Here is a 27,988-nt window from a genome sequence, read left to right as displayed (position 1 = left end):
ACAATACCAAATTTTTTCATAAACGAACCTGTTCCGATAAATACGCCTCACCCCTAGTACCTACAAACCTGCATCATATTAGTTTTTTAAAGTACGACGGCGAATTAGCAGTTTAGCAGTTAGCAGCTCTAAAAAAAAGAATATAAACTTAGTTTATTAATAAACAAATGCTAATTTTAATACTACCTTATTTATCTGAATAAGTTAATCATGCAGCACAATTCAGTTATGTGCAGAATATGCTTTCGAAGTGAAAACAATATTACTCGTTTATTTTCAGATAGTTCTGTATCAAAGGGAATTCTTGACAAATTTTATTTATGTTTTCAAATTGTTATGAACCCCGAAAAGGATTTGCCAGATGGAATTTGCAACCAATGTCTTAAAATATTGGAAAATGTAAATTGTTTCAGGATTATGTGTATTACTATTTACGAACGTTTTGCTGATTTTCGCAAAAGCTTTACGCGTGAAATGAATGCTTCAAAATGTCGTGAAGACGAAAAAGATGAACTAGCATTGCACGAAGATAAATTTTTGGAAGTTAAAACTGAAACGGAAGGAACTTTGTTAGATAATAATAAACAAACAAGTAATTTTTTTAAATGTCAAATATGTGATAAAGTTCTTAAAACAATGAATTCATTGTCAAAACATAGTATTTCCATGCATCAAAATCGCAAGCATGCAGGCACCGTCACAGGCAATGGTATCTACAGACTATACCATTGTACTACTTGTACTTATTCAACTCCACACAGTCAAACATTAATAAACCACATGAGAAGACACAATGGAGAGCGACCATTTGTTTGTGAGTGTGGAAAAAGTTTTACACAAAGATCTAGTCTTTCAGCTCATCGTAAAACGCACAGTATCTCTTCAAACTTTACTTGCTTTATATGTGGAAAACAATTTAAACTAGACTTTGCATTAAAAAGTCATTTAATTGTTCACAATACTGGTCAATTCAAATGTGATATATGTCAAAAAGTGCTTAAATATAAAAGGTCTCTACAAACACACATAAATCGACATCATAATATTCATAATTACAATTGTGAGGACTGCGGTGATACATTTGTATCTTCTTCAGAACTAATAAATCATAAAGTAAAGCACAAAGTGGATAAAAATATGGAATGTCACTTGTGTGGGTATAAAACACACACAAAGAAAAATTTAATTATACATTTGAAGAGGTAATATGTTGTTACTGTTCAGGTTTCTATCTCTCTATAAGCAATAGCACTTTTTTAAATAAAAATATTGACTTTTTATCTGAAAAAATATAGTAAAGATATCATTCATCTAATACATCTTCAAGGCTGGTTAGTGTTTAAATAATGTGCAACAAGTATATTCTTTCAACATATTTTATGGTTTTTCATATGATATTTTAGTAAAATAGTGAACACAATAGCGTATGAGGGACATAACACCATAAAATTTAGTAAAATGTACATATTAGTATATTTTCATGAAAAAGTTTAATTCTTCAGGCATACTGGAAACAAGGAGTACAAATGTAACATTTGTAAAGTTTGTTTCTTCACACTTGGTGATCTGCATCGTCATCAAAGGAAACACAGTTCTGAAAAGCCCTATTCTTGCCCTACTTGTACTCAAAGATTCAGTCATAGTCCCAGTGTTAACAAACATATGAAAATTGTTCATGGAGTGGATTACAAATGGGGTGAGGTTAGAAAAAAGCAGTTGAAAGACTCAAGATTAAAAAATAAACCATACCAAATTAAAAATTATGAGAAATAAAAATAATTTCACAAATAAGGTTTATTAATTTCAAGAGTTACCAGACCTAGAATGATACAATTTTGCTTAGATTACTTTTCATGTAATGTATTATTAACATGCACAATTGCATTAATATTATCATAACCATCGAAATATTCTTGTCATATAATGAAAGCCATGAAATCAATTACTTTTCAAATTCTATTCCAACCTTTTATTTATATAATTCATATGTGGGTGGACGAGCTCACCCACCTTAGTTTAGTGGTTACTAGAGCCCATAGACATCTACAAAGTAAATGCCGCCACCTACCTTGAGATATGAGTTCTAAGGTCTCAGTATAGTACAACGGCTGTCACACCCCTCAAACCGAAATACATTACTGTTTCACTGCAGAAAAAGGCAGGGTGGTGGTTCGTACCTGTGCACTCTCAAGACATCCAAACACCAGTAACTATTTTTAACACAGTTCTAATTTTTAATAATACAATACTTCATAGTTTTAAAACACTATCAATTACTACTAACTTTAAATACTAAAATGATTTAAAAATAAGTATGTAATGTAAAGGACTTTGTAGACAATTTAAATGTTTTGGATGTTAGCTCAATTATAGGAGATAACTTAATCGATACAAAAGTCTAAGAATTTTTTGTTTAAAAATTTTCAGTTTTAATGCAAAAACTTACTATATAGTTTATTTCAATTTTAAACACCAGAAAATCGAAAATTGTAGTACTTTAAGTTTTTGTTATGAAAAGGATGATGGAGAAAGATAACCTAAATAAATCTAATGATATGGAGCCATGCGGAGTCACAAAAAGCCTTTATTACACTGTTGTTAAGTGGGGAAACGTAAAATAAAAGTACACACTTCGACTATATATTTACTAGTTATATTTAATGTTTGTACAGTACAGCAAAATTTATCAAAGAACCAGTCTGTACGACTGTTAATCCGACAGACAGTTATATTTACCACCATCGTCATGGTTACTTCATGGTAGTAACCCCACTATGTACCGAACTTTCCCTACAACTTCTGTTTGTAGTAGGTATTGGTCATGAGCAAAGGTGTCTTTAAACAATGTAGCGTCCGTGTGCAATGCACAACCTGCTTAAGTAAACCCGCCTCTGGTAATGAGTTTTGAATCCGCACAAGCTGATACCACTGTTTTTCATATTTCTAATGTTAAGCAATATTCCTGTATTGAAACGTAGCAATTACTATTTCAATTGACAAGTGTCTCAAGTTAGTGGTGGTATTGCTCATATGCCCGAACGGATATATAGAACCTATACTAATAACAAACGAGCTAAACTCGGCCAGGCTGTGGCTTTGTCAGGTATTAAAAATAAAATAAAAACTTTAAATAATAATGAAAATAGAAGTAGCTTAACTTATTCTTAATAAAGTCAGTAGTTTGCCATTGAAAATCGTCAAAAGGGGCCCAGCCGTTTGGAAGTTGACAAGAACAAACAGACACATTTTTTTTTCTTGATATAATAAATACAGTACAGTGTTTCATTCATATTCATTTAGTAAAAAGCTGTTATTTTGATATGGAAACATGTTCATTTTGCTTTATTTCTACATGGATATGTGAAATAGAATCGAAAAGAAACCAGCACTGACTTCAAATGATATATGAGTGAATAACATTTTAAAACCAGTATTTACTACTTTATTTATAATAATAGTTTTAAATGAATGTAAATGAATCTTAAATTTAGTTTCACCCAAATTCAATCTTCTTCGTAATATTCGTCATCCGAGATGTGCTTCCGTGGTTTCCTTTTCCTGGAAGGGGTATTTTTTCCTTTGCCTTTCAATTTAATTTTCATTTTGACTGATCTATTAAACTCACCATCTGAATCTTCTTCATCTGTATATTAATAAAATGACTGTGAATGAATGAATGTCACTGAATCTTATTTCAGACTTAAAATGTTTTAAATAACAATACTCCCACACAAGGTGGTTAAGGGCAGACTAAAAATCAATAAATAAGAAAGACTAGTATTGTATTTATTTACCAATACATTTAATTGTATTTATTAATTAGTACTATATTTATTAATTGTATTGGTACATACTACATTTAATTGTAGACGAAATATGCTGCAAATTTTGAGACAGCAAGCACTCTTTATATGTATTGTAATGCTATTTCAGACACAAAAATATTTAAGAATTTAACAGACAGTTGTTTTCTTCTAAGATAGTGAAATATAAAAGTGAGAGCATTGTATCAATGTTAAATTATACCTTTTTCATTTTCGTCAGAATCATCAGAATTCTGTCCACTTTCGTGTCTTCGTCGTAGTTCTATGAATAAATTCCGAAGTCTTACGGAATCTTCGTATATAAGTGAGGCCTCCTCGTTGTATGTCTGCGCATTGGCGCATAAAGTGAAAAAGTCCCGCTCCAAATCAGATATATCGTTGTACTGTAGAAGTAAAAATTTTCATTAATACATACTTAAAGACTTAAAGGATCAATACTCATAAAGCTACAATGCTCTAGTGAGGATACCGCCAGTCCATTCAATATTATCCTTACCGGTGTCACTTTAAAAAAATAGTAGTCACTACAATTAAACTCGCTCGATATTGTCTATATCTATCGGTTCTAACACTGTAAACTGAGTCAGAAATAGCAAAAATACTCTTTTGTTCCAGCTTATACCTTGTAAAAAAAAATTGATCTTTCATCATTGCAATGCTCATTACGGTGCACTAACATGTCACAGTTGACGTAGCTTACCTTGCCCTCTTCAATCCTATTAACGATTTTCTTGATGTCCAGTGGTTTCTTGATAATATCATAGTAGTCAGGTAACTCACGTCTCGACGGCAGTTTCATGAATGGTTCAGACAAAACTCGTCCATTCCTGAAAAAATTACATAAACGAAATTATCTAATTCTTTTCAAAAGTTACCATACAAGTACCATAAAATATTTAAATCAAATAAGAACTAACTCATCTGCATAATCAATTATTTTCTTCATGATATTTTTCAGTCTCTTCTTCAGAAGATTGATTTCTGTTTTGCTTTTCTTCTTGGATGATGTGGGTACTTCGTCTTCGTCAGAATCGTCCTGATTTCGTCTAAAACACAACAAAATATACTATAATGAGAGAACAGGAGATTTTTTTACCAATTCATTTGGATCTGCTTTGCCGGATAATTAGGCGATCGCGCAGGCGTACATGCCGACAGGACTTCATCCCAGAATCACGATTTCAAAATTCAAATCAATCCTATAATCCATTACAAAAAATATACAACAAATATAAGTTAAGAGAATAATTCGTGAAATATGAGCTGTACAAGTATTTGCATTGTTTGTAAAGGTAAGGCGAAAATAGCCCAATTACAGAGCGCTTCACTATATTCGTACCGTCGCTTACGTCCCTTCTTCTTCTTCTTATCGAGAACTTCATCCTCGTCGTCTTCTTCTTCTTCTTCTTCCTCAAACTCCTCATCGATAGCCTTCAGCCACTCTTTCTCCGTGAGCGAGTCCGTGTAGTCAACTTCCTTGCGTTGTCTCGACCCGCGTCCGAGGGTCTCGTCTTCATCTAAATAATTCCAGCCTTGACCCTAAGACAGATTATAGTAATAAAAAATATATTTTCAGTTAGTTTAAACTGTATTTCTCTACAACAGAATCTTCAATGAATTCTCACCAACATATAATATGTGTACTAATTAGAAATAGTGGTGCCCTAAGCTTTATGAAGATTATTTTCATAGTGTCGTCAACTATTTTAACATAAAATAATTTGAGGCTGTGATACTATTACCAATTTTACTAGGTCGAGATATTTTTAAAGGTTGATGATAGTACGGGGATTGTCCACAAGCTCTTTGAACTGTTTGAACCATCTGTAAGATTATTTCTCTGCCCATTCTTTCGAGGACTTGAAATGAGTTTTATGTTCCTCATGTCAGACAGGCAAACGGCGTAAACGCACTTCGCGTTACGAATATTAGAATTATATGAGTAATTAAATACAATATATTGTAAGCTTAAATAATTTTTTTGTCTCGAAGCGATCCCAGGCATAGGTGGAGTCCATGGAGGTGCCGGAGTCAGACATAACCCGGTACCCCCTCTCCACCGGGTATCCGTAAACGGATTCCCCAGCGTTAAAAAAAATGGCATAGGAGGCGCACATAATTAACTAGACCATCCGCGACACCAGCAATGTATTCCTCAACAATGATGAATAATGTTAAGAATTACTCTGGATGATTATTTGTATTGAATAAATAGCTTACCTTATTGCAGACAACTTCATCATCGTCCTTCACGAGCCAATCTGGCAGCTCTGACTCCTCGATAAGCCTTGAATGTTTCTCAGTCTTTTTACGTTCCAAATCAATTTGTTTGAATATCTCCAGCTCTTCTTCCGAACGCGCTATCATTGCATTAATGAGATCGTCATCGGGAACTTCATTTTCTTCCTGTTTTTTTTTTAAATGGCTTTTTTTTTAGTTACATTGATGATAATATACATTGATGAACATTAGTTCGACCTTAGTACACATACATAGTTCATAAAACTTATAAAAAACATCGAATTCCTTGAAAAGATTCTTGTGTCACCTAAACACAACTGCAAGATAAGTGCTTACGACGCAATCGGTGGAAGAAAATGTTAATACAACCAGACAATAAATAATTCATAATTTCAAGGTAAATGAACACCCAACTAATTTCCTATTTTCATTCATACAGTGTCACATATTTTATGAATAGGTCAATATTTTGTATTTTTAGAAAAAAACGATTTATACATTTGGTTATCAAAAATACAAAGTTGCAAGTTGAATACAGCATCAGATGATGCAGCGATGCGCAGCCATTTATTTATTTTTAATTGTGAAAAAATGCCTACCACAGATTCCATACACACTAAATGAGACTACTATTTTTTTAATAAATGTCATTGCAAATACCTCTTCATCATCTCCGTCTTGATGCAGAATACTTTGCAGAAACTGTTGCCGCTCAGATCCAGTAGACTTCTGATCGAACATACCAGCTTGGATGACTTTTTCGTCCATGTTTAATTTGTATCTACCGAGTAGGGAAGTATTATTTAGTTGAAAATACGCAATGGTCCAGGTGTTATATATTGTTAATTTTTATAACTTTAAACGAAGGTTCTGATTTAGTGTCGTGGCAGCGCAACAATCTCACCTGGCAGCAGCTAAAATTCTCTCTTCTACAGAGTTGACGGTCATGAGTCGGAGCACACGTACTTCATTCCGTTGGCCGATACGATGAGCACGATCTTGAGCTTGTAGATCCTAATAGAAACAAGAGACAAAACATCAATTATGGTGAAAAATGCTTTACTGGTGGTAGGACCTCTTCAGAGTCCGCGCGGGTAGGTACCACCACCCTGCCTATTTCTGCCGTGAAGCAGTAATGCGTTTCGGTTTGAAGGGTGGGGCAGCCGTTGTAACTACTTGAGACCTTAGAACTTATATCTCAAGGTGGGTGGCGCATTTACGTCGTAGATGTCTATGGGCTCCAGTACCCACTTAACATCAGGTGGGCTGTGAGCTCGTCCACCCAACTAAGCAAACAAAAATTTTTTTTAACAAATCTTGATATCAAACATTAAGTACTCTTGTTTTTCACCATAAATCTTATCTCAAGTCAGCATATTGTGTAAATTTAGTGTTTGGTAAAACGAGTCAAATAGCTATTATTAAAATAAGGGCTTATTTTGGTGAATTAAGAATTTTGGACTTTAGGGCATAGGCAACAAATAGCCCTTGTACCTTATCTTGTACCTTTAGTAATCCCATTTTTTGTTACATTAATGAGACATACACATGTCTCAGTCGGAGTCAAAGAGTGAATTATTGATTGGTTCTAGTGTTCATACTCGCACTCTGTAGTTACAGTTAATTGTTATTCATTTACTTTGTTGTGTACAGGAATTTACAGAGGCAAGTTAGAAAATAAATGGCTTATACAAACGCGAAATAGAAAGTCTTAAAGTAGTAAGTGAATGATGCTATTTGACACACAAGGAAAAAAAGAAGAGACGAGATGTTTGGGGATGGATGTTATGCATCACGCTGAATGTGCAACTATATGTTTATATCTGTTTACAAGAGAAAACAAAATACCAAATGTAGTTTCAAGAAAAATGTTTGAGAAATTGTTATTGAAGACCACATTTGTTGAGTTACCTGATGCGGATTCCAGTCCGAATCGAAAATGATAACAGTATCAGCGCTCTGCAAGTTGAGACCGAGACCTCCAGCGCGAGTCGACAGTAAAAATATGAAATATTCAGAATTGGCGTCGTTAAATTTCTTCAGTAGCTCTCCGCGATCCTCTGCCTTGGTCATACCGTCCAATCTATTGAAAAAAAACGAAAGCTAAACGATTCCATCGGAATACTATGAATATAATATATAAAATTCTCGTGTCACGGTGTGCGTGATTGAACTCCTCCGAAACGGCTCGACCGATTTTCGTGAATCTTAGCGTGTATATCGGCCAAGGTGGAGAATCGGACAACATCTATTTTTCATCCATTTAAATGTTAAGGGTGGTCCACCCCAAAATTTTATTTTTTATTTTTTAGACAACATTTTTTGTTTTTATTTTTTTATGATACAGCATACAAAAATACATACAACCCTATATTTTCACCCCTCTACGATCAACCCTTATTTTTTATTTGTTAATTATACATTTTAATTTTTTTGGCAGTATTTTCATATTTATTTTTATTTTGTCATGAATTAAAATAAAAAATTTGATGTTATTCTCAATTTTTCATCCCTGTATGATCCACCCCTATTTTTTATATGTTAATTATAAACTTTATTTTTTTTGGCAAGTTATTTGTTTTTAGTTTGTCATGACTTAAAATTAAAAAAATTATATTACTCTCAATGTTTCCTAGAAATAACATACATGGCAAAACAACGTTTGCCGGGTCAGCTAGTAAAATTGACATTGTCATTAATGTCAGTCAGTATGGATCTGTGTGCTTAGTGCGAGTTTTTTAACGTTCTCGATAGCGTAAAAGTTAGCTCATATTTGTATGGAATGGGACCGTTTGCCTACGTTTGCCGCTAGGGGCGCTGTTTCAACTGCATACAAAATTGGGCTAACTTTTACGCTATCGAGAACGTTAAAAAACTCGCACTAAGCACACAGGTTGAGAAATTTGAGAAATCAAAGTATTCTAAAATTACCTCAAATATTGGAAAGCTCTCCATGAAAGGTAATCTTCGATGATGGTCATGCACTGCGTCATCTGACAGAACACAAGCACCCTGTGACCAGTTGTTTTCAACTTCGGCAATATCCGGTCAAGCAACTCGAACTTGCCGGAAGCTCTGTATAGATCTGGCCTGTGTTAATTAGAAATAACTTTTATATACCCTGCATCACAATACCAAACAGTAGTTTTAAGCAATACAAAATAACTTTTTAAAAAGGCTATATATTTTTTTTATTCCTACCTATTTGATAGCCTTGAGAGGCTATGTCAGCTTACCCTAGCGTGTGTAAGTGAGCTCACGGGGCTCTAACCGGAGAGTTGCTAACACTGACCCTAGCAAGAGCAGTGCTTCGCAGAATCTACCACCGGATCGGAAACGCGACCCACTGAGAAGATCCGGCTAGAAACTCAGTGGGCTGTGTCTGTGGGTTAATTCGCTCGTCGAGCCCTTCGTCGCAAGCGACGGGTTCGACGAGGACGGTGACCGGTGCTTGTGGTACCTAAAAGCACCGTTAATGGATCAGGAGGATCCGTGATGACGTGCTTTGAGCGACGTCGACGGTTTACCATTCGGTCTACAGGATCGGGTATGAAGGCTATATATTTTTAGTATGATTTAATGAATGAACAAATGTCAATAAAAACTATGAAACTTTTAAGAGTCAATTTTTTTACATTGTATTCTTTATCAAAAATTAACGCGTGATAGTTAAAAAGAGCAGAGAACATATTTAAGCTTGTAGTTACCCGGAAACAACAGTGCCACCAGTACCGAGGTGATCACAGAACTTTTCCTCTATGTGCTGGAACATGAAGGGATGATTACACAGCTTCCGGAGCTGTACGATCGTGTTCATCAAAGCTTTAGCGCCACCCTTTCCTTTGTTCCCTTTCTCAGACCCATCCGTCAGCAAAACTCCCTTGGACTGCATATGTCTGGAATTTTGTATTTTTGTAAAGCCTGTGTGTGGCTCAGATATGTTTACATGATATGTTTGATATAAAAAGCATAAAAAGAAATTTTTGTGTTTTATCAGGATTTTGCAAGTTTAAGTTAAAACTGAACTGCATAAAATAAGAGATACACAGCTATATTTAATTAAATGAATTTCTTCAATATTAAATATATTTATTTCAATTTATTTAATTTATTATATCATTCAATTTATTACTAAACTCGCGGACGTCAGTCTTTTTCATCAGCATACAAGGTATTAGACAAGACAAGCCATTATATAGACAAGTAATATTTATATTGTTATATAATTTATGGTTATTATTGAGTAAGTAATAAGAATACAGATAGCTGGACAGCTTATTTCACTTCCGACGGTATTCATACTTGAATAGAAAGTCTATTTGAGGAATATAATTAATGTTTATTTTTCTTAAGATAAGACGTCCCTTACTTGTAAAGTACTCTCTGTAGCCCACTCATGTCGCACTTGATGATGTATTCGACTTTGTCAGGTAGTTGGCTCTCGACTTCTTTTTTCAGTCGTCGTAACAAGAACGGACGTAATACTTTATGCAGACGACGAATAATTAAAATTGTTTCTTCTTCATTTAATTCCACCTGTATAAAGGAGATAAACATGATTTTTTTTTCTCAGACAAATGGTTAAATGTAGACATTAAAAATTATAGTTACTAGCCGTACTCGCCTGCTTCGCTGGGTATTTAAAATTAACATTATTATTTATTGTCATTATTATTAGGGCGTCCAACACTCAGATAAATATTAGCCTATCCATTAAGTATATGTATTTTCTACATGAATACCAAGTTTCAAGTCAATAGGATGCATAGTTCAGTAGTTATAACGGAACATCCGTAAAAACCACCGTAGATTTATATATTACTAACTATACCCGTCCGCTTCGCTGGGCATTAAAAAATTAACATTATTATTTCTCACCCCCAAAAAGATTAACGCCCCCGCAACTAGTGTAGGGAATCCAGCACTCATATAAATATTAGCCTATCCATTAAGTACATGTATTTTCTACATGGATACCAAGTTTCAAGTCAATCGGATGCATGGTTCAGTAGTTATAACGGAACATCCGTAAAAACCACTGTAGATTTATATATTAGTACAGATTTTAAGAAGAGGCACAGTTTATGGCTTAATGCTTACCTTTTCACCGGTTGTTGCAAACGGAGCGTTGAACCATTGTTCGAAAGTAGAACAGCTCTTAAATATAGATGGCAATAGGAAGTTCAGTAGTGCCCAGAGTTCTGGTAGTTTGTTTTGCAGCGGCGTACCAGTCAGGAGCAGACGGTGCGGCGCGATGTAGTGAGTGTTTAGTACTTGTGTTAGTTTGCAGTGATGATTTTTCATCCGATGACCTTCGTCAATTATCATGTACTTCCATTGTACCTAGAGTGCAAAGGAATATAATATAATGAAACAAACAAAATTTTAAATTTTCGATATATTTTAAATACGAGTATACTGATAGAAAATATGACTGTACTTTAAATGGGTTATCATTGGGAAAAAGTCATTGTAGAGTCGTAAGATTTTGAAGCTTCAACGAACTGGTAGTTTTGGCGGAATGTTGGAAGGAACGGACAACAAATGTTAAAATCTTCAAAGCACAGAGGCATAATTTTTCGATAAGCACAGCAGGCTTATCAGAATAACTATATGATAATTAAAACATATTAGGTTCAACATAATGATGTCACTATTGTAGTAGGGCAATAAACGAAACAAAAATATACAAAATTGCTACTACACTCAATGGGAGGAGTCTTTAAATTGTGTTCTTAGAATTCGATAAACTTGAAATTGTAACAACTGATATATAATGTACATTTTTGGTAGTAGGGTAGATTGAACAGAATTTATTTTAGTATCTACCCGATGCTTAAAACAATTTGTGAACAGATTTTATTTTAAATAAAATTTTATTTATAGGCAAAAAGAATAATTTCTTTTTTTAATTAAAATTAACTCCTAGTGGTAAAGTGTGTATAAAATTATTCTTATCTATTCGCTTTAATATAATATGGACCTTGGCGAGAACTCCCTTATCCTTGATGACGTACTCGTAGGTAGTGAGCAGCACATTGAACTTGGTGGATCGCATCTGAGCTTGCACCAGGCGACGCGACTGCGGAGAGCCCTTGTAGGAAACGACCGAAACTGTGGGAGCCCACTTCTCGAACTCCAATACCCAGTTTGAAAGAGTACTGCATGTTAAACAAACAACATAAATTCATTTGAAATCTATAATTTTAGGAAAACTTTAATGTTATAAAATATTCATTAACATCAAAATAATAATTGTTTAATTGATACTAACGGTCATCTAGTGATTAAAATATGTAATAGGATAGTAGTGTACCATAGTCAATTAAAAAACAATAAAGTAGTTCTTTCTCAACCGTCATCTCATTCTTTTATGAGATTCTACATGAAGTAAGATTGTTTCTAGTGGTAGTGATTTATACAGCAAAGCATGTTCGTAAATTTTACTTACCTCAACGGTACGATAATTAGATAAGGTCCATTCACTTTCTTCTTTTCCATGAGGTAGGTGACCAGTGCAATAGTCTGAATGGTCTTACCCAGGCCCATCTCGTCGGCCAAAATTCCATTAAGATTATTGTTGAATAGTGACACCAACCATTCCAAGCCCTATGAGCACAAAATTAACGATATAATGTTGGCAAGAATAAAGGTTTGAACAAGAACAGATTAAGCATGATGAATAATTTAAAAAGTTGTTAACTATTAATGCAAGCATGAGATAGATTTTTAAAAAAGTGCTTGGTAAACTTATTGTAAATGTTGTTTGTAAATTTCGATTAAAAACCTTTAAATGGTCTTGTGATGTTAATAGCTCCATTTTCACTTGTTTTTAATATTATGTTCAACATATTATCTGTAGATTGCAAATAAATTTAAAAAATCACATTCAATGGCATGATGAGATCGTGGGCATTGTGGATAATAGTGTCGTCATTAACGTTAGACATTCAGATAAAAATACCTTTATTTGATATTCTTTGAGATTTCCGTTCACTAGAATACTAGCTTGTTCTGTTACGGACTCGTGAACTGTGTGAGCAATGCTGAAATCGAAATATTTAATATAAATAGGGTGCGTACAACAAATGCGGAAATTCTAATGACAGTTGAAGTTCTTTTCTTCTCGTAATAGCTTCATGAACAGATACAATGGTCTTTGTCACTGCCAAACTTATATTGTTTTGAAAAAAGGTTAATTTACCCTTTAAGGCAAAAGTCATGTTTGTTTCGCGGCAAAAATACTCAATAGGGCGTTACGTACTTGTGGCGACTTACAACAAACACGTAAAATTAATTAATGTGATTGGTTTAGTTTTTTTTTTTTAATAATATATTGTAGATAATTCAGTAACTGAAAACATACCTGTAGTAGGTCTGTTCCTCAGTTTTATATTCATCGTCCTCGACTTTGGCCTTTTTAATCATATCTCGCGCTTTCTCTTCGTCGGTTTTCTCGCGATCGCCCCTGTCGTCTCTGTGCCTGTCTTTTCTCTTTTCTATAAATTAATAGTACTACATTATTGTTGCTGCTTACTCTACTTTTACATGATTTCAGTACAATGAATGATGTTACATAACCTAACTACTTTTCATCTCATATTACTATTATAAATAGGATTGAATTTAGTATATAAAATTTTGCTTGTAGAAGACAATTTTTTTGTGAAGTTGACCACTGTGACCACACACAGCTTACATACCTAAGATATTTAGTTTTTTATTGTAACATAATTAGTAGCTAATGCTTGCGGATAAATACACGTGGAAGGACAGATTGAACGTCCGTAAGGTTAGGTACCTACCACCTATTCAGTTTCATTACACAGTGTATTCCTCGATCAATACATTCTTTCGTGAGCAAGTACCTATGTATATCTTTTAAAATGGGTACTTGTCTGCGGGATTTCAATGCCAATATAGTAGCATCACTTGATACGAGTACACCAGACATCATCACATCTGTGGTACCAACTATGGTTTTGTTGCAGTGAAATGATACCACTAATTACAATTTTATATTTAATTAAAGAGCGATCAAATAGAAATGTTAATAGCGGACCACCAGCGTATGTTTTGTCTCGAACTCAACCGAATTAAAAAACATTTTGGGAGTACCGACGAATATTATATATAGTGCGATGCTCCAGCGCAGGGCCGTACTCAGCGCAGGGCCGCACTCAGACTCGCTACAGCACTCCCCTCCGAGATCGCTACATATATTTTAGGCCACAACAATGAACATAATAAATACTATAAAATAATATCATACCATCATCGTCTTGGCTGTCGTCACCAGAATCATCGGAATCAGACATTACTTCCCATCCAGGGTGTGTCTCCATCCAATCCTTTAATTGAGACAGCAGCGGCGCATCTTCGCCCTTCAGTATCTACGAAGTATTCAATGGAAAATTAAGTCTGTTCAAGAGAAGTTGTAATATTAAACATATTATAATTTTTACTGGTTGTTTACAATTTATTCTTCTCTTAAATATTTCATATATTAGTGTTTCTCATTAAATAGGTGAACAAATTATGTTTTTAGTACAAGTTTGTTTGGGTGTAACTTCTTTAAAACAATTGTAAGATTGTAAAATTGTTTTATAAAACAATTGTAAGCTTAGCATTTATAAAATGAAATATGACGGGAGATTTAAAATGATATTTTTACTTCGCCAGACTTAGGATCCACGACGCTGACTCTTGAGTCTGAAGTCTGGGAGCTGTCATCCAAAGCGTCAATCTCTCCACCTTCCAGCAACTTCTTCTTTCTTGATTTCTGCAATTACAAGCAAAATTTTACTAAAGAAAATACTTATTTGTCTATAGTTTCTTGATATATAACCTATAGTTTCAATATACACATTTTTTTTTATTGTCCTAGTAGGCAGATGAGCATACGGCCCACCTGATGGTGAATGGTTACCGTCGCCCATGGACCTCAGCAATGCCAAGGGCAAAGCCAAGCCGCTGCCTACCGCTTACATTAGAAGATAATAGTATAAAAAAGTAATTACCCTCTTCCTCCGTTCCTCTTCTTGTTGTTTTTTACGTTGCTCTTGCTTGTGCTGCTTGACCATCTCGGTAAGGCTGGCTATATACTCATCAGTCTGTGACAATAAGAACGCCAATCTTTTGTCTTTCTTTTGATCGATCAGTTTACGGTAACCTTCTTCGTCTTCTGCCATTAACCTGTTATGACAAAAAGTGTTTAAATAGGCATGTTTCGGAAATTTGTAATCACTTATTTGTATGTCTTAGTTAAAATACTAACCGCCGCATGCGCTCTTTTTCTATGCGTTCCTGTTCTTTCTTCTGTTCTCGTTCGGCGTTAGCGTGATAGTTCATGATTGATTTATTGATGCGTGCTGTTTTAGCTAGGTTGTTACGGTGATATTCCTTGAAATCCTTAACTACAATACAATAGTGTTCAAAATTAATAATTAATTATTTTATTTAGAATACTATTTTAAATATCGACTCTCGTCATCGTAACGAGATAAAAAAAAAACTTTTTTTTAGTACAACTATAAGTAATAGGCTGATAAAAGATCGATTTTAAGAAAATAAACGTAGGTACATTACAAATCTCACTAAAATACATAAACTCCTAAATAAAATGAATCTTAAATGTGGACACAAACATACATTTATTTTTTTATTTAACTACGAAATGAAACCCTACAAATTTAGATGCAACTCATAGAACATAAATAGTTACAAACTGTATAGTACTATTATAACAATGTAATAAAACATTTACCGTGCTGAAGAACTGTTTGTAGGAATTCTTGGTGCTTCTGTCGTCGTTTCCTCTCGGCCTCCAGTTTTTGTTGTTTCTCAAGTTTCTCAGTGGCTCGGGCCTCTCGCAAACCTTGTCGTTTAGTGCGCTTATAGGCCTTTATGTTTACAGCGGTCTCTAGGGTTGTATCACGGCGGACTTGACCTAATATCTAGAACAATTTTGATCAAAATTAAAGGCACACTATTAAAGGCGAATATCAACGTTTTTTTCTGTGTTTGCACGCTACTACAATATAATCAAGGTTTTCTTATCACACTTATAAGACACTGTGAGGCGGATGTACGGGAAATTACAATGAAGTAAAACACACCTCTGAACGCAATTGCTTTTGGAAATTAATCACTCGGAGTGCTCTGAGCTCGATTTGAGCTTGTAACCGAAGGTCGTCAGGCATATTGGCGGGTAGGTTTGATAATATTTCTATACGATGAGCTATTCGTGCTGCAATCCTGAAAATTTTAATTATTTATTTATTTATTACACTTCATGTAAAATTTACATTGGCGAACTTAATGCTTAAGTCATTCTCTACCAGTCAACCAAAGGTAGTGCAGAGTAAATAGTGGTAGGTGCAATGAAATTTATATTAAGCTACAAATACATACACAAAACATATATATACACACAATGACATATACATACATACATACATATAATAGTCGTTCACGTCACGATCACGACTTGACGTGACGAACAACGATCACGTTTGTTGCATCTACTATTGTGTGTACCATTTCGATGCCTCCAATGAAGACTACGCTAACTCCAAATTCGTAGATTTACAGGAGGAGCATTTAAACGAAAAAAGTTGATAAAATCTTTATTATTGCAGATATATTTATGGTTTTTTTTGTGTAGCTAGCTGATTTACTCTTGCTTCGAACCCCATTAATAATGATTAATTGTAATACTTTTAACATAGTGAAGCGATTTGCGTGAAAAACGAAAATTTCAAAATTTTGAGTTAGAGTAGTGTTCATTGGAGGCATCGATTTGTAATAAGTTTCTTGCTTTCATGTTACCTGTTTTCTCTTTCGTTCAATATCTGCACGGGGTCGATTCCGACAGGTTTGGGCATGGTGGTCACACGATTTTGTTTGGCTCCAGGTAGCTAGACAAAAGATTTTTATCTCAAGTAATTTCACCATGGGCATTACGATACGAATGTGAAGTAATTTTGACGTGAGTTACAGAAGTAAAATAGTCTGCTCATGGAGAATTATAAATAAAACTCACCTGCTGCGTTTGTGGAGTCCCGGGAGCTCCAGGAGCCGAGGGACGCAATGGCGCGGGGCCACGAAGCGGCACTCCACCCACCGGCTACGACAGATATATCATAATTAGATTGTATTACGTTTGTTTATCTATACTAATATTATAAAGCTGAAGGGTTTGTTTGTTTGAGCGCGCTAATCTCAGGAACGACTGGTCTGATTTGAAAAATTATTTCAGTGTTAGATAGCCCATTTATCGAGGAAGGCTATAGACTATATAACATCACGCTAAGACCAATGCAAGCGGAGCACCAATAAAGGGGTTTTTTCCCTTTTGAGAGCTTCCACTGCTTGCGCTGCGGAAACGGTTAAAGTTTCGCTAAAATAATGTCTGAAAAAATTGTTCCCCTTTAAAAGATCTAAAAAAAGTCCGCGACAGCATATTATGTCTATATATTAAGATTGGCTCACTATAGCGTTTTTTATGCATCATTTTTTACATAGATAAAAAAATATGGTCGAATTAATAACTTCCTCTTTTGAAATCGGTTAAAAAGCATGATTTTGGTACCTTAAATAGCTAGCTCCTTAACATTCTATTATTCAAAAATATTTTCACTTTCTACGTAAATGAAGAGACGGGTAATATTTAGCGTTATGCCAAAGTAACTATTCCACGCGGACGAAGTCGCGGACAAAAGCTAGTATTTATTTATAATAAAAAAATATTTTCCATTCCAGAATTCAAGTGATGAAACATGAATATAATTACTTACCGGATTAACAAGGGGGGGCGTGTGCTGTGTAGGTGGAGCCATTTGTCCAGTCATGGGCAGCGGGGTGGGAGGCGCGCCGCCGTGCGCAGCGGGAGGCTTGCCCGCCGCGCCCTGCGCCTCGCCGTACGCGCCGCTCGCGGGCGGGGTCGGACACTCCGGAGGACTCTCGCCGGTACGTTTGCCCGTAGCTAAGGCGGCCACTTGCGGCGGCAAGGGTTGATTTCTGGCGAGATTCCGATACGCCGAAATCTGTGCTCTGCGACCAACCAAATTATTATGATTGAAAGCATATTACTTAACAAATAGTTCAACTAAATCAATTCGTTGGGATGAATCAAACTCAATCAATATTTAACTATTATCACTACATAGTATAAAACAAAGTCGCTTCATCTGTCCCTATATCCTATGTATGATGATCTTTAAAACTACGCAACGAATTTTGATTTTGAAGAAGAAGGTTTATATGTATATCATCCATTAAATAGTGGAGAAATCAATAATAAATTACAGTTTCCGAAACGAAGCGAGGGCGGGTCGCTAGTTTTTGTATAATATCAATACTTTATTTAAATGGTATTTAATAATCGAAGTCGGATTAGTGCTTTTTAAAAACAAAATTTTCGATATGCTTTTTGTAATATAAATTCAGCCAGCGCTTTTCCGTATTCAGGTTCTTCAAGCACCGGTCACTGTCCTCGTCAACTCGTCGATTAAGACTAACTAGAACTAACCCCTAGACACAGCACACTGAGTTTCTCGCTTGATCTCTCAGTGGGTCGCGACTTCGATCCAGTGGTAGATTCTCTCTAATCTTTTTTAGTTGGCGGAATAGATCCCGGTTTAACTATGGCCTGAACCCATAGATATCTCCACATGAATGCTGCCACTCATCCTAAGCGATTTCAAATCGTATTGTGTAACGGCTGTCCTAATCTTTTCAAACTGATTTTGTGGCGATAGCTCATGACTTCTTTAGGCATAAAAATAGAGGATCGTAGTGCAAAATTAATTTTTTAATTTAATTTTTTTTATACTTACTTCAACTGACAGAGTTGCGTATTTGAAAAAAGTCCTTTACTAGGATCTTGTGGATTTGAGCGGGCTCTAAGAGCTAATAACTGTGAATAACGGGGATCTTCTTGGAGACCTTTTTCTTCCATGGAATCGATTGCACGTTGAAGAGCATTTAGATTGTCGGGCCCAGTAACAGGAAGGGACCCTTGCATGGGTGAAGAGGATGGTGGAGCTCCATTAGAAGAAGACGACTGCGGCGGGCCTTGTCCATGAGGCGGCGTCTGAGCTGAAGGTGGGTGCTGCATGGGCCCGGTTGTAGATGCGCCCCCTGAGGTAGGTTGACCGCCACTTTGGGCAGGTGGCGTAGAACCAGCCTGTGGTGGATGGCCATAAGGCCCAGTATTTGCACCATGAGGTGGAGGCCCTTGACCCGGCATCATTGAGTGATGAGATGGCATATGTCCAGGAGCGCCGGGTGGCATACCCTGTCCAGGATGTACACCGTGCGTTGGAGGTCCACCCATTGGCATCGGTCCGCCTAGAGGACCTTGAGGACCGTTACCGGACGGCGGTGCTCCACCCATCGGCAGTTGACCCTATAATTTATAATTGATACTTAAATTTTTGCAAATAGATCAATAAGACTTATTTTACACACATTAAAAAGATACTAAACTAATTTCAAGACGGATCATGGTCAGCAAGATTGATTTGAAACTTCATAAAATGAATGTTGTCAAAATCCTTTTTTTAATGTTATCCTTTAAATTACTAGTTTTCGGAATTCATAACTACAATTTATATGAGGTGACAGCCTTTAATGACATAGAAAGAGCTTTATTATACTCAATGCACATGAAAGAGGGCAACATCATTTTTCTCAATAGCGTTACCAGTGAAGCAACTATTCCAATGAATGTTATTGTCATTGATAAAAAAGTAAATTTCTTTGAAAAAAAACTCAATAAATTATACATTGAATATACATTAAAGGAAACAAAATCAGAGTATGCAATTTATTATATTAGAATTACATTGCGATGTGCCATTTGTAGGTTCAAGATTTTGTTTTTTGTATTATTATAGGTTAAAGGATTTACTACAAATAAATAATTTTACTAAATATACATGGATAGAAATACAAAAAATGATGAAGCACCTTTCTACTGGACAGAATAGCATTGTCGAGGCAATACCTATTGGCAAAACATATGAAAATAATAATGTTATTGTCTTTAAGATATCCAAGGGCAAAAAGAAATGTGCTGCTTTTTTTCTTGGTGGTGAAGATGCAAGAGATTCGAATTCTGCAGTTATCATACTGAATCTAATCAGGGGAATTATAGGCAATAAAATGATTTTCAGTACTCTGTTGGACGAGTTAGACATGTATTTTCTACCAGTTTTAAATCCTGATGGTTTACGATATAATTTGCAAAAGGTACCATGTATTTGGATTTAAGTCAAATTTCAAATACCATTTACATAATATCATCAATCTGATAATAACATACTTGATTACAGAATATTCTGTGGTCTAAAAATAGGCAGACCATACCTAATAAGTTCTGCAAGAAAAAGAAAATTGCCACTGGAGTTAATATTGACAGAAATTGGTTACTAAATTCAGTAGAAACTCGTAAATATAATAATTATAGTAATATACCAAAGTTATTTAAATGATGATATTCTCTATACTTTCGCAATATGTTTCCTGTTTCACCATCATACTTTTTTCATGAAAACAAGTATCCTCGAAAAAAAATACTTGTTAAAACAGCATCAGAATAGGTTGTAAAATTTAATATGTCTATTAATAATTTGATGTAGAGAATCAGGCCCGTCATACCTAGATGATTCTAGCCTAGTTAGTATGAATGGATACTTAAATAGTTTTCTTTTATATATCTGTTATTATAATTCAAATAATGAGACTTTATGATTAATTTTAATGAAAGTTTGGCAAATAATCACGCAATGACACATTAAGACAGATCATAATAATTAAGATGTATCCTCAAATTTTCAGTTATGAAACTCCATATTAACTATATAATTTTGTATTAAAATTATAAAAACTAAGAACAGGAATATGCTCTTGCTATCACAAGAAAATCATTTTAATAGCATCAGCATCGTTAATATTTTCTTAATTTTTAGATAATAAAGAATGCAACCATGTTTATCAAGGTGCTAAAGGATTCACAGAAGAAGAAACAAAGGCTTTGTCAATTTATTTAAGACAAATTTCTCAAAATCTGATTACTTTCATAAATTTACGGAGTTTTCACCAAATTATTAGTATACCATACAGTGACAAGGGCCAATTTTCAAACAACGATGCAATTTTAGTGAGAAATTCCACAATATTTTATTACATATTAACTTCCTAATCAAAGGAAAATGAATTCCGCCACTCTTGAAACATTAAGGTGAGGTCTCAATTATATTATATAATGGCAATCTCACGCTTCAAACCAGAATAAATTACTGCAGAATAGGGCATATAGGAGGAATATAGGGCATAATGTACCCTATTATTTATTTATTTATTTGAGATACTAACATTACATCCATATATATAATATAATATTAATGTTAGGTAAGCAAAAACCAAACAAGTTTCTCTCAACTACATGAGTAGTTAGTGAACAAAAATAATTGAAATTTACAAGACAAAACAAAAAAAACTACTACGAATCAGACCTAAACTACCATAATTACTCAAATTTATAAAAACTATGGGTTACATTTTAATTATAGTCCCCGGCACGTAACTTGGCAAGAGTCGCTAGATGCGCAGAAGTCGTTTTTTAGGTCTCTTTGGTTGTCAAGCGGGACGCGGGGAAAGACGCAGCACCGTTCCGAGCGCACGATTGGTGAGTCAGTCGACCCTCCCTCCCGCACCGCGTCCATGTTCCGTTCGCTCCCGGTTACACATGCGCCTACTAAAGTTGCAGGAACCCTTTGTTTATATTGAGTTTTTGTTACAAGTTGTTATTATTGTTTTAAATTTAGTTTTTGTTACGAGTGTTATTGTTTTAAGTTTGTTTGCAATGCCAGGACCCAATACCAATGACCATATAGTCGATTCAGTCACTGAGCGTTTTATTATTTACGCCAGTGACGACAGCGACTCTTCGTTATGTCGATGATGAGGAGCCAACTCCTTCTACCAGCTCAGGTGCTACCATAAATTTAATCCAAGGGGTAGCACTATTAGAAAATGATAGTGACGAAGGCGAAACATAATTTTTAATATTAAGTATATTTTTTTAAATAGACTTCTTAACTTTTAATTATATTTTATTTATAACACCTAATACACTTCACGAATTCCTCTCTTTTCTTTAACTTTCTTCTAAACACCCAGGCTTAAAAATAAATTATGGCAAATAAAAAATTTTATAAAATTAAATTAAATTATATGCGGCAATAAAAGTGACCATTTTTTTGTTGCAATGTACACTATGCGCGACATTACCCCCATTACACCAAAACCTTGCCAACTTACGTGCCGCTTACTATACAGAATGATGTATGTGTGTCATAGAAGACATTCTTAAGCACATGCAGAATTTAAAAACCACCATATGGTACAAGTCCTCCATGCATCTTATCTTTTAGAGCAAAACATAAACACTACAAATTAAAATAAAACAGTCATAGTTATTGTTATTTTTTTTTCAGATGGAAATATTAAATACTGTATGTGAGAGGATTCATAAAATTCATGGGGTGTCATATTTTTATGGCAATACTGCAAGTTTAATATGTAAGCCATTTTTATCACTGTTTTGTTTGTTTTTGTATATTGAGGAGTAAAAGGCTATTTGGTTTAAGTAACATTTGTAATTAAAGGTGCACCAACCCCAGGTGACTGCAACAAGGGCGGCAGAATGATGATGTAATTAAAAGTTTGTTCTATTTGATGTTAGCATCAACAATTCAATTCAATTATGTTTACATTATTCAAATAGTTGTAGAAGTTTTTTTTAATGGTATTTTCCCAAATTTTTTACTTTAAATGACTCTCCTGTAAAGATTCACAAATATCGCATAAACCAAATAGCCTTTCACCCCTCAATATGATCTGTGAAGAACTTTGGTTTATGTGTTTCTACATCTCTCCTATTCAGCCTGTCTAGGATACCACAGTAGGTATGTGAACTTCCTGTAGATACTTATTTTACATTTTAGGAGTTGGACATATAGTTGCCCCTCAGTTTGAATTTATTTCGACCCTTTGGATCTTTTGTCATTCTCCTGACCTCTATCCTTATCTGTAAGCATGTCTCATCAATCATAATTAAATCATAATATAATGGAAAATAAAATTAACACAATTTATCAAAGTATAGAGAGTATAGATTCATGATTAGATACCACAGCCTAGATCTGAGAAGCAGAAAAAACTTAAACCAATTATAATAAAGCAGTTTTACAATTAACAAGCACGTACAAGTAGTACAATTTGGATAGTTTCTTGGTAAACACAAATGGACATTGAATAATGTGATTTGAATTTTTTTACATTTAAAAAAATCTGTGTAGATAAATTTTATTATAATAATTGATTTAAGAGGTCAGAAGGCTTAAAAATAAGGAGCCATTGCCTCAAAAATTTATAACCTGTGACATGATGGGCATCCTTTCATAAATGTCACCAGATCAGTTAATAAATAATTTATGTTTTTTCTAAGACCTTGAGTATACGTTTTGAAGTCGTCATGGCCCAACGGATAAGACATCCGGTGCATTCGTGTTGAGCGATGCATCGGTGTTGGAATCTCAGGCAGGTATAGTAAGCGGCACGTAAGTTGGCAAGGTTTTGGTGTAGTGGGGGTAATGTCGCGCATAGTGCACATTACAACAAAAAAAAAGTCACTTTTAATGCCCGCATATAATTTAATTTAATTTATTTTATTTTTTATTTGCCATAATTTATTTTTAAGACTGTGTGTTTAGAAGAAAGTTAAAGAAAAGAGAGGAATTCGTGAAGTGTATTAAGTGTTATAAATAAAATATGTACAATTAAAAGTTAAGAAGTTTATTTAAAAAAATATACTTAATATTAAAAATTATGTGTCGCCGTCGTCACTATCATTTTCTAATAGTGCTTCCCCTTGGATTAAATTTATGGTAGCAACTGAGCTGGTGGAAAGAGTTGGCTCCTCATCCTTGACATAACGAAGAGTCGCTGTCGTCACTGGCGTAAATAATAAGACGCTCAGTGACTGAATCGACTATATGGTCATTGGTATTGGGTCCTGGTATTGGGTCCTGGCATTGCCAACAAATTTAAAACAATAACACTCGTAACAAAAACTAAATTTAAAACAATAATAACAACTCGGAACAAAAACTCAATATAAATAAAGGGCAGCTACAACTTAGTAGGTCCGCATGTGTAATCGGGAGCGAACGGAACGTGGACGCGGTGCGGGAGGGGAGGGTCGACTGACTCACCAATCGCGCGCTCGAACCGGTGCTACGTCTTTCCCCGCGTCCCGCTTGACAACCAAAGAGACCTAAAAAACGACTTCTGCGCATCTAACGACTCTTGCCAAGTTACGTGCCGGGGACTATACCAATATTTCTAATTAAATCCGTACTAAACAAATGTTCACGATGGACTTCCACGGTGATGGAATAACATCGTGTAATAAAAATCAAAGCCGCAAAATTATAATTTGCGTAATTTCTGGTGGTAGGACCTCTTGTGAGTCCGGGCGGGTGGGTACCACCACCCTGCCTATTTCTGCCGTGAAGCAGCAATGCCTTTTGGTTTGAAGGGTGGGGCAGCCGTTGTAACTATATAGAGCTAAGATCTCAGAAGAAGACTGGTATAACGATCCTAATGATTGCTTTTTTTATTGGTTAGATGGATGGACAATCTCACAGCCCACCTAGTGTTAAGTGGTTACTGGAGCCCATAGACATCTACAAACGAAAATGCGCCACCCACCTCGAGATATAAGTTCTAAGATCTCAGTATAGTTACAACGGCTACCCCACCCTTCAAACCGAAACGCATTACTGCTTCACGGCGGAAATAGGCGGGGTGGTGGTACCTACCCGTGCGGACTCCCAAGAGGTCCTACCACCAGTGTTTATCAATCAAACAAGATTAAAACTGTTCAATCACCACTAGAGCACTGCTGCAATCATTTTGCATAGCAGCAAACTTGTTGGTCGCAACATACATACCGTAGATAAACAAGATAAATATATTTTTTAAATTAGCACCCAACAACTGTTCAGACTAAATATCTACACAGCGAATAAAATTAGAAGCTAGTGTTATCAATAGCCATGGGCTATATAATCAACAAGTTTCTTGTATTTTGTTCTCACCCTTCTAATATAATAAACATCTAATAATATATCTTCAATATTGCATTAGAAAATAAGTGGCCAAGGCGTCTTGGTCTAGGTAATCAATCCCAGGTGGCCCAGCAACCGTCTCAATAATAATGAATGAGATGCATAGTTTACATCCACTTCATGCTGGATCAGCTTACTAGCAGAACTGCTGCCTCATTTATGTCTAGTACTAGTAAGCTATGTACTCATACCCATCATTATCATCATACCAATGTGTTTCTATTTCTACTGCAAACTGCTTATGTCTGTTCGAGGAGTTCAGGTTATGTTTTCTTTTGAAAAGTTTTTTTTTTTATTAGCACTGGCCAGAAGTATTTGAGAATGCTCTAGAGAATGTCACCCACATTCCTTTTTTATTTATTTATTATTTATTATTATTATTTATTGCTTAGATGGGTGGACGAGCTCACAGCCCACCTGGTGTTAAGTGGTTACTGGAGCTTATAGACATTTACAACGTAAATGCCGCCACCCACCTTGCGATAATATGAGTTCTAAGGTCTGGAAGGAATATTTTCTAAATTACTGAAATTATTATTGGTTCACCTGTGATATATTAATAAATAGATGGATATTTAATTCCCGAATATGGTTTATAATATATTTAAGCAAAAAAATGCCTAAACTGCTTTCTTTGAATGAGTTTCCCAGTTCACAGAGAAACACCCATATGATAATAAAACACATATAGTCATACCATTAATGCATTTATAAAATGTAGTATGTCAAAGCTAAGTATGTGAATAGCTATTGATTTTTATTTATTAATAATCTTGAGTACAGGGACAGGGTAAATAGCTGTAAATAGCAAGATAAAATTTGTTGTTTCCAGTTACATGGCTTATCTGGCACTAAATAGAATTATCTTTTCATCATAAACAAGCGAATATTACCTAGCTGAATTTTTTAAAACCACATTATTAATTATGAATATACAGCTATTTCAGAAAAAGACGATATTTATTTTTAAACCTACCAACTACATAATGAACCATTCAAAGTTATTCAATATAATGAAATTAATTTATAATTAAATGTCAAATAAAAGATGAGATGATAATGATAAAAAAAAGATCACAAAATTGTTAAATATTCAGAATATTGCAAGTATTAAAATGGAAATAATACACATAAGAATAATAATAACCACAAAGGTAGGCAATTACTATTATTATATGTATTTATGAAGATTTAATTTATTTTTGTACTTTTTTGCAGATAACTTCTCAGGTAACTCTGCAGACTGGGTTAAAAAGGAACTTAATATACCAGCAGTATTTACAGTATATTTAAACTATGAAAATTCAGTGTATCCTCATAGAAATAATGTTAAGATATTAACTGATATATATTCTACAATATTGGAAGAAACATTACATTTAACTGAAAGTTTATATGAACCATTATTTAACAGTATTGTATCTGTTAATTCAGACTTTATCATATTATTACTATGCCTAATTATCTTTTCTTGTAACTAATTTGTACATCGAGCCATAAACATAAACTTATTACATTCATGCATGATAATTGTATTTTTAATATTTTAATATTGTAATGAGATTTCTTTGAATTTCATAATAATAAATTCACTTTTCAGTCATTAATTAAATTAAAATGTATTATTCTGAAAAATATTTTTATACGTGTTTTTAAGTATATAGGTTGATAAAATTGTACCTGGCCAGGTGGCATGTGCCCCATTTGATGTTGTAAATATCCATGAGGTGGTCCTTGGGCTGCTATATTGGAATGCTGTGGCCCTCCTGGCATATTTGGATGCCCGTTGGGACCTGGTGGATGGGGCTGGTGACTTGGAGGTCCTGACATGTGTGGTCCTACCATATGCGGTGGCATTTGATGTCCACTAGGTAATCCTGGGTGTTGTTGGGAAACACCCGGTGGACCATTAGCATTGGCTGCTATAGCTCCGGAAGGAGGCATATGGTTAGAAATTGATGGCGGCCCACCACTCGATGGATGTGAAGACGGTGGTCCATTTACGTGTTGGTTGTATGGACTATGCGGCGAATGCGGCGGCGCCGGGCTTTGGGTTGGAGGTCCCATTGGGCTTGGCGCCTGTGGCGGTGGCATTGGACTACTTTGAGGAGATGGACTTGCCATTTTATTTCCTCACAGGATTATATTACATGTAACTATTAAATTAGAGGTGGTTAAAGCGACCTACTATGGCGGGCGGAAATACACAGCACTTTTCTTCCTTTCATATCTTACTTGAATTTGTACAACGGCACTGGGTTTTGTTGAAATCGATTTTAATCATTTATTTAATTGCACATATTTATATTGCGACTTGGATTCTTAGAAATACCACACTCATTTAGCTTTCCTCTCAAGATTTGTCTTTTTTGTAACATTAAAATTTTACTTTTGATTCGTTCCTTGGACAAGCGAAAGGAAATTAGTCCAAACAGCCAAATCTTTGTGACGAAAGTTGAAACCAGATCTGTTGTTGAAAGAAAGAAGATCTTTATATAATTTTTAACACGCTTCCATTAATTTCATACGTATCTTTGTATCTGTGTAAGTATGTATGTATGTATGAAACGAAATCTTTGAACATGATTTTGACCCCCTTCTAAACAGCGAAATAGCTCGAAATTCGGTATACTTATCAAGGACCGATAACATGTAATATTTTAGTAAGACCGGTTATCCTTACTTGGATAATCAGGATTAGCAGTTTTTTGTTGTTGGGAC

General features: G+C 34.8%; 2 protein-coding genes and 1 long non-coding RNA gene across 6 annotated transcripts; 2 read left to right on the top strand and 1 right to left on the bottom strand.

The window, feature by feature from the left end:
- Positions 1-75: 75 nt before the first annotated feature.
- LOC101736983 (zinc finger protein OZF) lies at positions 76-1,791 on the top strand. 3 transcript variants are annotated; one of them, XM_062672455.1, is made up of 2 exons: positions 76-592; positions 1,503-1,791. In XM_062672455.1, the coding sequence occupies exons 1-2, from the start codon at positions 211-213 to the stop codon at positions 1,664-1,666; spliced, it is 546 nt and encodes a 181-aa protein (XP_062528439.1). In that variant the 5' UTR covers positions 76-210; the 3' UTR covers positions 1,667-1,791. The 3 variants fall into 3 exon arrangements, with proteins under 3 accessions (XP_062528439.1, XP_004928602.1, XP_004928601.1); XM_004928545.5 differs by having other exon boundaries at positions 76-814; XM_004928544.5 differs by having other exon boundaries at positions 78-1,202.
- On the bottom strand, positions 1,720-27,736 carry LOC101737502 (ATP-dependent helicase brm). The gene is made up of 28 exons (XM_038015800.2): positions 26,948-27,736; positions 18,905-19,476; positions 17,864-18,119; positions 17,110-17,193; positions 16,896-16,984; positions 16,184-16,322; positions 15,832-16,021; positions 15,343-15,481; positions 15,086-15,260; positions 14,740-14,847; positions 14,338-14,458; positions 13,432-13,564; positions 13,030-13,111; positions 12,517-12,674; positions 12,049-12,226; positions 11,166-11,408; positions 10,435-10,601; positions 9,773-9,961; positions 8,997-9,155; positions 7,977-8,148; positions 6,970-7,079; positions 6,726-6,846; positions 6,045-6,230; positions 5,164-5,363; positions 4,742-4,870; positions 4,525-4,651; positions 4,027-4,207; positions 1,720-3,643 (listed from the first exon to the last, which is right to left on the bottom strand). Exons 1-28 carry the CDS (start codon positions 27,389-27,391, stop codon positions 3,504-3,506), a joined length of 4,992 nt encoding a protein of 1,663 aa, XP_037871728.1. The 5' UTR covers positions 27,392-27,736; the 3' UTR covers positions 1,720-3,503.
- On the top strand, positions 19,589-26,885 carry LOC101737210 (zinc carboxypeptidase). 2 transcript variants are annotated; one of them, XR_005245537.2, is made up of 6 exons: positions 19,589-19,887; positions 19,967-20,321; positions 20,405-20,519; positions 21,041-21,231; positions 22,571-22,655; positions 26,486-26,885. It is a non-coding gene; the product is annotated as a zinc carboxypeptidase (long non-coding RNA). The 2 variants fall into 2 exon arrangements; XR_005245543.2 differs by lacking the exons at positions 19,589-19,887; positions 19,967-20,321; positions 20,405-20,519 and having other exon boundaries at positions 20,761-21,312.
- Positions 27,737-27,988: the final 252 nt, after the last annotated feature.

The sequence above is a fragment of the Bombyx mori genome, chromosome 15 (assembly GCF_030269925.1).
Source record: "Bombyx mori chromosome 15, ASM3026992v2".
Lineage (NCBI taxonomy): Eukaryota > Metazoa > Arthropoda > Insecta > Lepidoptera > Bombycidae > Bombyx > Bombyx mori.
Note: the sequence above shows the minus strand (reverse complement) of the source record. Positions and strands in the feature narration are given on the sequence as shown.

Excerpts from the sequence above, each read along its gene's own strand:
- LOC101736983 (XM_004928544.5), top strand. The coding sequence starts at position 211 with ATGCAGCACAATTCAGTTATGTGCAGAATATGCTTTCGAAGTGAAAAC. Across the intron at positions 1,203-1,502 it reads TTAATTATACATTTGAAGAG|GCATACTGGAAACAAGGAGT; the intron begins GTAATATGTTGT and ends TTAATTCTTCAG.
- LOC101737502 (XM_038015800.2), bottom strand. The coding sequence starts at position 27,391 with ATGGCAAGTCCATCTCCTCAAAGTAGTCCAATGCCACCGCCACAGGCG. Across the intron at positions 12,227-12,516 it reads CTAATTATCGTACCGTTGAG|TACTCTTTCAAACTGGGTAT; the intron begins GTAAGTAAAATT and ends TTTAACATGCAG. Across the intron at positions 4,871-5,163 it reads AAGAAGGGACGTAAGCGACG|ACGAAATCAGGACGATTCTG; the intron begins GTACGAATATAG and ends GTTGTGTTTTAG.